The sequence below is a fragment of the Telopea speciosissima genome, chromosome 1 (genome assembly GCF_018873765.1).
Source record: "Telopea speciosissima isolate NSW1024214 ecotype Mountain lineage chromosome 1, Tspe_v1, whole genome shotgun sequence".
Taxonomy (NCBI): Eukaryota; Viridiplantae; Streptophyta; class Magnoliopsida; order Proteales; family Proteaceae; genus Telopea; species Telopea speciosissima.
Genome location: NC_057916.1, coordinates 63307897 through 63319399, shown reverse-complemented (window position 1 = coordinate 63319399; position 11503 = coordinate 63307897). Strand labels below are relative to the sequence as shown.

Sequence of the window (11503 nt, the reverse complement as noted above, 5' to 3'; positions counted from 1 at the left end):
CTTTGAGTCATTCCGCCGGTCTTTAAAAGGCATTTCCAGTGAGTCTACTCTATCCTCAGCTTGCACCACTATTGAATCACCAGTTAAATCCCTATGGTTGTCCATGGTCTTCGCCAAGTCTTTGTGTGATTTTACATCATCCAATTTTCTTTTAGAAGGGTAATCATCAGGTTGACTGTTTTTCTTCTTATCTTTTGATGCTGAAGACGAAACAACCTTCAAGCTTTCCTTTGGGAACTTTGCGGCAGGGGTTCCTTTACTTCGGCTTCCCTTTGATTTCTTTTTGCTACCAGATGACATCTGCTCCTTCCCATGGGGCCTCTTCACTCCATCCTGTTCAGAAGATGTAGATTTCACCCCAAACTTCTGTTTTGGAGCACCTGTGGTTCCATCATCAAGATCTTTCCAAGGACATAACCTGCAACAAGATGAAATTCTTGCCACGGTATCTCTCCACGAACAAATCAATCACTTGAATGTCTGAGATTTCGTATGGATTTCACCGATCCTCAAGCTTGAATGTCTAAGATTTCAACATATTCATAACCCTAGATATTAGAATCTGTTCATGAACATTAAAAGAACAGGAAAGATTGAAGGGGGAAAACATACCGCAGTTGGCCGGTGTTCTTCCTTCTTCCATCTTCAGCGCATGGTAGCGCACAGTGTTCCGGCGTCTTCTCCGTTCAGCCCAGAACAGCTTCAAAGAGGTGAAAACGATGACTAGTTTTTTCTTTTTGGTTAAATTGGGGGTTTTACCCTTCAGGGTATTCTGGTAAGTTTCTCACTTCTTAAGGGTAATTTGGCCATTATCTTAAAACTAACAGCAACTTAACTGGACAAACCTAACAGACTAGACTAAGTTGATATATATTCATAACTTTTGATATTTTTGCAAAATTTAGGGTGTACTTGACATTTTGAATAGTTACAGGGGTGTCCGTGAAATTTGCCTTTTTTTTTTAGTTCATCTGTCTCTTTTCATCAGGACAGTCCATTAGAACTCTAATAAGAGTCCTTACTTCTTACCGAACGAAACGCGAATTCGCACTTGGGTTGTTGGATTTTTGAAGGAATTAAATTACAAATTCAAAGATGAGACGGGCAGCCGTAGCAGAAGAAGAAGGATCTACTGGTACTGGATGAATCTCGCAAACTGCCTCGACCTGTTCATGTGTGGTAAAAAGGATAAAAGAAAGAACAAAATCAAATCAAAATACTGAACACTGTAAATAAAATCTCCATCAAGTGTTTTTTTTTTTAATTGTTTCTTGAATTCTGGGTTTAGTTACTTCATCAGCCATAACAGGGTAGTTGGGACTTGGGAGCTTTTCATGGTTTCGCCTCATCTGGTCCTGTTTCAGTGATTTGCATTTCCATCTGTGTCTGCTTTTCTTAATCTGGGTCTTCTTTATTTTCTTCTCATTTTACTTCTTCCGTGAGTTACCATCTAATTTGCATCCATCATTTTTCTGCTTTTTACCTTTTTGATCGGTTGAATTTTCTTCTCTTCTTTTTTTTTTTTTTTTTTTTTTTAATCTTTTCTCCATCCTCATCCGGATGGTTCATCATTTCTGATCACAACTTTCTATTGAAATTCCTTCATACCTTTGTTTTGTTTCTGCCCAGTTGTTTCCATCTTGCTTTATCTGGGTTCTCTTCATCTCTATCTTTTATTAACAAATTTGTTTTTTTTTTTCGTTTTTTCCCTTATACCTCATCTGGGTTCTCTATCCTTTCCTGTCTGGCTTTCTGTTCCTCCTCTTTTTTTGCTTTTATATTTCTTTCTTTTACACTTACCCGTCTGGGTTTTCTTTTGATCAGAGAATTTGTCAAAATCAGGGGACATGGCTCCTTCAATGCTATTGCTGTCATTCCTACAATAAATTGCAAGGAGACAAGGCTGGATGATCTACGCGTTTGAATTTAGAACTTTGCTATAAAGTTCTGAATCATGAAGTGTTTCTACAATTTAATTGATAGATACAGAAGTAGGGTACAGAAGTCGGGACCAGAGCTCAAAACTACAACAAGCCCCCCCTATAGTTCGCCCTCGTCTAAGGGGAGCAAATCCTATGGTTCCTCTACCTTGCAACGAAGCATACCTGAGTTGTATGAAGAGAAGGCCCATAACTTGCGGGTCTTTACATTCTCAGAGCTCAGGAACGCAACAAATGATTTTAGTAGATTGCAAAAGATTGGGGAAGGTGGATTTGGATGTGTATATAAAGGTTTCGTTAAGCCTCCTGGTGGTAAGGGGGACCGGATTGTTGTTGCCATCAAGATGCTCAACAAGGACGGCTTGCAGGTACTTCCATTTGGTTTATTTGTGGTTGATGTGTTTTAGGTAGAAAATTGGGAAATTTTGTATCTGAGAGTAACCCTTTTGTGAAATGATTTGTCAAAGTTGGCGTTTGTAGATTCTAGTTTTCTAGATTCCTTTATTCCAGTTTTTTCTTTTTTTTGGGGGTCTTTGTACTCTTTAAACTATTGGGCCCCTTGATTGAGGCGAATTAGAGATAGGGAAATTACTTCACATTTTGTATTTGGATTATCTGAGCCATACGTTTTGTTGCTTTTGTTCATTTAAGTGAAACACGACCCTTACTTTGATATGTGTTCTGATGGTTTATCACAAGTGGGAAAAGGCAAAAAATTGACAAACTTGGAAGCATTTTAGGCCACAATTGCAGCAGTTTTATGCGTGAGAGCATTAGCAGAAGTGGTGCCGCTTTACGGATTCAAGTATGAACGAAAGGATTTCCAAAGTTTTAATGGGCATGGACTGTTGTTGTTGGCAGTTTTTGGGATGGGATGTAATGAAACATGGCATCTGTTTTTAATTTTGTATTGAGTGGTGTCCCTAAAGTTTCCTATTCTCCCCAAGCTATCACATGAAAAATAAACACTCCAACCATTTGCCAAAAAAAATATTAAGAACATTCGAACCCTCACTCACACTCCCTTTCTATCTAAAAGACTGCATTTGGAAGTTGCATAACGCAGATTGTTATATGAAATGCGTAGTCATAAACTCAAGATTCAATTCGGGTCATAAACTAGTAGGTCATTTACAATATTTAGAAATGCACTTTTTTTTTATTCTTTGTTATCCTTTTTCTATGAATTCTTTTTAAAATGATGAACTTGACTTCAACATGTTTGGAAATCAAGATAGAATGTCGCATCTTTGTTTTCAAGTGCCCTATTCAGTCTTAGATCCACTCCTAGTTTTAGTCAAATATGGCAGACATTATTTCTGAATTCCAATAGCTGCATGCCTATGACAAATACTTTGTGACTAAGGATATGATTTGAGTTGGATTATTTGTCATTTTCAAGGTTTGTGATTGCTAATGGGAAATGAACCTCGTTTCCTAGATGTGGATCTCAAGCTGGATTGGTCGGGTCTTCAACCAAGGGTGGTATCATGCATCTTTGCTTTTTGAGAGTATGGGGTTGTATCTTATAGATATTGAGACATGGTATAGTGAACTTGTAAGAGAAGTTATATTATAGAGTGCAGCAATACTTAATTTGTAAAAATCCTTTTGATGAGGCTAATTAATGATACTGCTGTGAGGAAATCAGTTAAATAATTTCTCACGTTTTGGAATGCATCTTTGCTTTTTGAGAGTATGGGGTTTTATCTTATATATTGAGACATGGTATAGTGAACTTGTAAGATAAGTTCTATTATAGAGTGCAACACTACCTAATTTGTACAAAATCCTTTTGATGACGCTAATTAATGATATTGCTGTGAGGAAATCAGCTAAATAATTTCTCACGTTTTGGAATGCATCTTTGCTTCTTGAGGTATGGGGTTTTTTATCTTATAAAATCCTTTTGATGAGGCTAATTAATGATACTGCTGTGAGGGAATCAGTTAAATAATTTCTCACGTTTTGGAATGCATCTTTGCGTCTTGAGAGTATGGGGTTTTATCTTATATATTGAGACATGGTGTAGTGAACTTGTAAGAGAAGTTCTATTATAGAATGCAACACTTCCTAATTTGTAAAAAATCCTTTTGATGAGGCTAATTAATGATACTGCTGTGAGGAAATCAGTTAAATAATTTCTCACGTTTTGGTGCCACATGGAATTTTTACATTTAGTGTACATTCTTCAGATATCTATTGATGAGGGTTAGCCAGACCAATTCATATGAAGACCTTTAGTTAGTCAAGGATAGATGCATGCATTTTTGGACTTCCTTTTTCAGCATCTAGGGGAGGATATTGAGTTCATGCCATTTGCTAAGAAAAGCGAATTTTTCTTTTCCTTCTTCATATTCTTTTCTTTTCCTTGCCAAGTTTTCTTCTTGGGGATTATGTTCCCACCTTTAATAAATTTAAGATAAACTATGTTTTCAGCAGAGATGAAGTCGATGTTTATGAGATTTCTGCCAAGCGTTTTATCATTAAGTAACTCTTAGATTAATCCTGAAAACAATTTCTAGATAAATAATGTTTTTCATAGTCTTATTCTGATAGTTCCATGCTTCATTTACATACTTAAAAAAATTGTAGATGAAAACAGGGCTTGATTGGACGCTTGAAATATTATGGAATACCAAATGAACATTTGCCATATTGATGGAGTTTGGATGGCTCGTTTTACTGTGGATACTATAATTATTGATCACTGTGATACATGTGTTTTCTCTAGTCTATTTGCATCTTAATGATTAATATCTCCTATAAATCTTTCTTTTGCCCTTTTAGGGTCATAAACAATGGTTGGCAGAAGTTCTGTTTCTCGGAGTTGTCGAGCACCCAAATCTTGTAAAACTGATTGGATACTGTGCAGTAGATGGTGAAAGAGGCATCCAACGACTACTTGTATATGAATTTATGCCAAACAAGACCTTAGAAGATCATCTTTTCAGCCGAGTTTTTCCGGTTCTTCCCTGGCAAGCAAGATTAGAGATAGTCCTTGGTGCAGCACAAGGGCTGGCATATCTGCATGAGGGATTGGAAGCCCAGGTTCGATCCAAAATTTCATCGCTTGAAATAAGCTGAATATACATCACCTCTATTGCATGATGTGAAGTTTGATACACCTTTTGATCCTTCTTTTTAATGGGCTTTTCTTTATTTTGATTAATACTTGGGAATTAGCCTTCTCTGACAAAGTTCTTTGCATATAGTAGCTTTTCTCAACCAGAAACAACTAAATTTTCTTGTACACCTAAAAAATCTGCCGCAAGGTTCGACTGGTGGGTAGATTATGGAGATCATTGAGCCATGACTTGACGTGTTCGCCTCTGAGATGATCACCACAAAGATATCGTTTGCTAAAACAATCTCTTAGCTAATTAAGTTCTAGGTTCTCAGATGTTATAATTGAAGGCTGAGATTGGTGTTGAAACAGAAATTGAGGACTGCATGGTTTGATGGATGCAGCTCTTGTCAGCATGAAAATTTGTACTTTTGGGTATTCTGAAGTACTCTGAAAGGTCAAAGAGGCTGTAAAATACACTGAAAGATTGAAGAGATAGTACGAGGCTCTCAAAGTTTCTAGAAATATGCAGAAAACTTACTTCCCTATCTATTTATTTATCTATTTTAAACCAAACAAAAAAAAGAGTCCAGGTTCCTTGATGTCCTTAATTATTTTTTTTATGATTGGATTGATACTGTCTGAAAGCTCTTGAATTGAAATGTTTATTAACAATCTAACTTGAAAAGACATTTCGCATATTTCTCTATTTAATTTGTCAGAAAAAGGAAATTCCCTTTTTTTTTTGTCCCTGACCCTAAATTCAATGCAATATTAATATTAAATAATATAAATAATAGGAGACCGGAAATAAAAGTTCCTTTTTTGCTATCCATGCTCCATCACATTGTCGGAACAAAAAAATATTTTCTATAATAGGTTGTTTGAAGCTAAAACTTTGAAAGTAATCACTGTATTAACTATTCATAGCCTCAGGTTGGCTAATATTGCCTCACTTTAATATAGGATTTGTTGGGTATGTTGTTGTTATACTACTTACACTTAATTGGCAGGTAATATATCGGGATTTTAAATCATCAAATGTGCTATTGGATGAGGATTTTAAACCAAAGCTGTCAGATTTCGGGCTTGCGAGGGAGGGGCCGGAAGCTGGACGCTCTCATGTATCCACAGCGGTGCGTATACAGAAAACTTGTGCATTCATAGGAAAAGTTATAGGATATTAAGGGGTGATCTACCATATAACTCTTACGGGAAGAGGTTTGCTAGGTGGCTCACCTGGAAAGGAATCTCTTGATGGCCCCCTAAAAATCTATCATTTGGTAATACAGAGGGGGCCCAAATTTTGTGGATACAAAATGGAGTTTGCCATGTGACAGAATAAAGCATTGAAATATTCAGGACTACCAAGAGGTTGCATTGACCATCAATGAGTGCATGGACATACATGGGAAGGTATGCCCTTACATGGGAGTTATGATTATTGAATTTGGATCTGAAATTCGACACATGGAAAATCAACAATGTTCTATTGATATCCAATGGTCAAAATTACCACATCACGTTCACACATCCACATGGCAAAAATGAGGCATGCCATTAAGAGATACCTTTCCAGGAAGGCCGCCTGGAGAAACTTTTCCCATACTTATAAAGTGTATAATATCAGTAGCAAGGAGGATGGATGGCTGAGCCCACAAGTTGCAGCCATTGATTAGATGATCCCAGCTTCTGGTTAGTGGGATTCTTTGGGAGTGCACAAAGCAGTTTCCTTTTGTGTAATAACAATCAAATAATGGGAGGATTGTGTTTGTTTCGTCAATTTTTTAAACATGATACTAAATTTTCTTCCTGCTGACAAGAATGCAATCTTGGTTCTCAGGTGGTGGGGACATATGGATATGCAGCTCCAGAATATGTTGAGACTGGCCATCTGACCGCTAAAAGTGATGTTTACAGTTTTGGTGTGGTGCTATATGAGATCCTCACGGGTAGGCGATCATTGGATAGAAATCGCCCAAGACCAGAACAGAAGCTTTTGCAGTGGGTGAAACAATTTCCTCCTGAGAGTAAGAGATTCAGCATGATAATGGACCCTCGGCTTGAAAACCAATATTCTCTAAATGCAGCAAGAAAAATTGCCAAATTGGCAGACAGTTGCTTGTCCAAGAATGCAAAAGAACGTCCATTGATGAGTCAGGTTGTAGAAAGCTTGGAGCAAGCAATCCAAGCTCCAGAAGATGGAAACACTGCTCAAGAGAGTTCTGATCCCTTTGAAACCCACCTGGTTGACTCTGATGAGAACTCTGATCCAGTTGGCGTCTCTAAATCTGCGACTAGGCGGATGACCCACCTGGCCAAACTGGGCGAGAATTTCAATGCAGTCGGTAGAAGAAGATTTACAATCATGCAGAGGGCCAAAGTATCATAGATTTTTGATGATGATTGACCTTTTGATTCTTTAGGTAACTTTAAATATGTGGATATTCCAGATATAATGAATTCATTCTATGTTTACTCAGGAATGCATCACAAATCCAGCCAACTAGAGATGTACATGGGAGCAGAGGAGAGTGACAGCTTTTCTTGGCCTGACTAGGGAGGGTCCTTTTGGTTTAAAATGTAAAGTGTGGGGCTTACCCAGGTTTGTATTATGTTACTCAAGAATGAGAATGACAGCTTCTCTTGGCCTGATTTATATGGTTTGAATGAGAATGACAACTTCTCTTGGCTTGATTTATATGGTTTGAATGAGAATGACAACTTCTCTTGGCCTGATGTATATGGTTTGATTCAGACAGTTCTTTTCTATGATCATTGAGGAAGAGGGCTGGTTGAATGACAGGAGTTTGCAACAAATACACAACTTTTGTGTGTGTTGTGTGGAATTTTTATCCTATGCTGTAACTGCACGGTGCTGTACTGCATCGTGCGGCGGCTGCAGAGGCCATGTGTATCATGTGGGGCCCGCTGTGTCACATGGCCTCTGCAACGTCGCATGATGCAGTACAGCACCGTGCTGTAACAGGAGAGGATAACGATTCATGTTGTGTGTGTGAGAATTGATTATTATGGAATTAGTTAATACTATGAAAATTTGAGTGCAGAATGGTGAAGTAGAAAATGATGGGTTTTACCTTCCAAAGCTTTTGAGCATCACTTTGATTTAGGTCCAAGTTTAGATGATTATTAATTGGTTCTATTCCTTGGATTTCCAGTAAATCCGGTTGAAAATGAGACTCTGAGATGGGTAAATGGTTTTGCTATATTACTGGACCTGTTATGTTTATTGAATCTAAATCAGGGTTTTAAGAATTGGGAATCGGATTGGTGAATTGGCCAAATGGGATCCAAATCGGTCCTGATTAATCTTGATTTTCACCGGTCCGACACGGCCGATTCACATCTAAAAACCCTAGAAATTCCTTGTTTTTGGATTTAAGGACTAATTCTAGGGTTCTTGAGCACCAATTCAGGCTGATTTTGATCCAATCTGAATTGGAATCACCAAAGACTGATCCCACCCTCGATTCCGTGTTTTAAAATCCTGGTCTAGATCCTCTGATGCCATGATAAGTCCAAAGAACGGAGCATCCAGTGGGTTTTCTGGGTGAATGGACACTCTAGTTGTAAATGAACCTTAATATGCTTTCTTTCAATCCAAAGGAAGGTTTACAAAAAGTGACATGCTTTGCATGAACATTCTTTGTTATGAGGATCCAGGGAGGTGCATCAGATGATCTACTTATGCTGTGAAAAAAAACCCTAATTCGTTGGGTACATCAATGGCTTTGGTAGGCCACCAGAGAAATCCAATGGGCTTGAAACTGTAAATACTTTAGGGAACCTCACAGCTTGCTGCTTCATGACCAGAAAGTGAGAGTCCAGAGAAAGAGAGATAGATTACACGCATTCTGTCAATCTGTCTAGTGCTGGGACTCAACGACCAAAGCCTAAGCTCGGACAATGGGGAATGAATGAAGCCCAGCTTTAAGCTCAAATAGTGGTGAAGCCCACACAACCCATCATACATTCATAGTTGCCCTTCTCTACCCCATGGGCTCTCCCAAACCAAACCATTTATCTTCGTGTTGATGGACATGTACCCATCAAAGTGGGACCCACCATGTTGATTAGGGATGGGCATGAGACCGTCACCATATCATGAAATTTTTTTTTTTGATGAAATCAAACCATATATTCAGGAATCCGGGGAAGTTTTTACAGTTGTTGGGAGGAGGGGTCATTGCACCATCTAAAAGTTAGGTTAGAGAAATTCTGTGTGAGTTCAGCAAGTTTCAAAAAACTAGGTAAAATGTTCCAAGGTATTACGGGAGAGGTCTGAGTAGTAAAGAGGTTAAAATGTTTGTTGTTGCAGTACCATATCTCCTTTAAGATGATATGTTTCGCAATCGTTGTCTTTCATCCTTGAAGAATGCCACATAGCTCTGCCTCCATGTCATCCATAGATGCTGTCCGACCGGTTCTAGTTAGAGTTCTTTGTCCATTAATGAACATGGAGAATGTCCACTTGCCTATTCTAAGTTCGGGATCAAAAACTCCTGCGACCAGCAAACCAAGGAAGTCCATTGTGGAGTCAGTGATAGAAGCAACAGTATTGGGGCAATGATTAGGTGGGCAAGGTGTGTGGTGTGCTTTTATTATGGGTGGATCAATAGATGGTGGGGTCAATTTAAGGTCAGAGATCCACCGATTAACATAATGTATGACCATTAAAGGGTCAGCCTTAATGCCAGCGTTGATAACTTTGTTACGTACAGACCAAACATAATAACAAGTTATAATAAAAATAGAGAAAAACCAACAGAAAGATTGTTTGTTCATGGCCCATGAGCCAAGTAGGGATGCAAACAAACAAGTGAGCGAGGGAGCAGAAAAATGCTTAGTTCTCAATCCAAGCGGGCCAGAAGCCCAGATTCGCTTAGTCCAATCACAAGATAGAAAAAGACGCCATAGTGATTCGTTGTGAAAGCCACAGAATACATAAGAAGGCTCGACATATATCCATTTTGAAAGCGAATCTCTAACAGGAAATCCTGCATTTAAGACACCGTATCATGAAATTTGATCCAAACCACTTCTAAGTGGTCAAAATGAACCTATTCATTGGGAAAGGTAGAGTTGGTGCAGTTTTGGGAAATGCTACCTCCCTCCCTTATTATTAGTATAAAACTTCCTTTTTAGAGGTTTTAATCTATAACACTCTCGTAGAACGAGGCAAGTGTGAAAAAAACTCTCTCCCTCTCTCTCTCTCTTGAGAAAATACAATTCATCTCTGAAGAAGGTGATTCCATCATCGTGAGAACAGACGGAGAACTAATTTGTTGTCTAACGGGAAGAATTGATCGCTTGAAGGGCTAAGACCGTGTGGAGGCTTCATAGCCGTGAGGTTAAGGGTAAATGTCTCCATCTCCCTTGATTAATTTTCATTGAAAGGTCATCCCCACGAAAGGACGATCACATCTCATGTCTTTTAGTTTGTACAATTCATTTTTTTTTTTTTTAAGTAAAAGTACCATATAGTATTCCAATCCTCCTAAAGCATATAGATTTATACCTATAAGGAGAAAATTTTGCTTATTCGGGGTATAAAATAGAATCTTTTTGTAAGGCAGTGACCCACCAATCATTACTTCCCCTATTTAAATGTTTGAAAGTATCTTCAAACTCATGACCTTGGGTTCAAAATGGCCCCCATAAAACCAGCTGATCACCAAAATTGTGCAAACCAGTGTCCCTCGCCCCACAAATAATGACAAAAGAGGTTAGCAAAAGTAATGTGATGCTCTCAATGTAAAATCGTCCTGTTAGTTTGACCTTGTAAGACCCATTAAAACCATGGTCAGATTTGCAGTGGGCACTGATGATCAAAATCAAATTAAGTGAGGCCTATTCCTGTATATATAGGTAATCAAATGTAATGTACATTAGAAAGTCAAGGAAGATATCCATCCCTGACTTCTCTTTTTCAATTTCTATGCCTTCCTCTAGTTCACAATAGGCTTTACCAAATATTTTATATGTAATTATGTCAAAAGAAAATGATATTTCACAGAACTTCTGGCCTTACATCACGGCTTTATCAAGCATCCATTTTCTTGTAGCAGTGAGAGAACAACAAATTAACAATAACAACATTTGGAGCAAAGCCCATCCTAAGCACCTTTCCTGGTATTACATTTATATGTAATACCATTCAGTATGTAATGTTCCTACCTGATGAAACAAGCTCATCCAACATAATCATAGCTTGACTCATCCTATGGATATTGTAGACACCATGGATCTGTATGTTATATGTTGAAATATCTAGGTTCCACTAGCTAATGTGCATCTTACTCACAAAACCCTCGATGTTTACTATGTCAAAAACCTTATAATATCCACTTATCAAAGTCCATGATATTCCTAGGCCGACACTGAGAGGGGGTGAATCAGTGTTCTTAAAAAATTCTTCCCTCAACTGGTCTCCAACTCAAATCCACTAACAACTGCACATTGTAAATTGCCACTA

At 38.1% G+C, this 11503-nt stretch overlaps 1 protein-coding gene across 1 annotated transcript; it reads left to right on the top strand.

The window, feature by feature from the left end:
• Positions 1-1762: 1762 nt before the first annotated feature.
• On the top strand, positions 1763-7662 carry LOC122649168 (probable serine/threonine-protein kinase PBL19). The gene is made up of 4 exons (XM_043842544.1): positions 1763-2308; positions 4731-4991; positions 6021-6143; positions 6851-7662. The coding sequence occupies exons 1-4, from the start codon at positions 1955-1957 to the stop codon at positions 7397-7399; spliced, it is 1287 nt and encodes a 428-aa protein (XP_043698479.1). The 5' UTR covers positions 1763-1954; the 3' UTR covers positions 7400-7662.
• The last annotated feature ends 3841 nt before the right edge of the window (positions 7663-11503 follow it).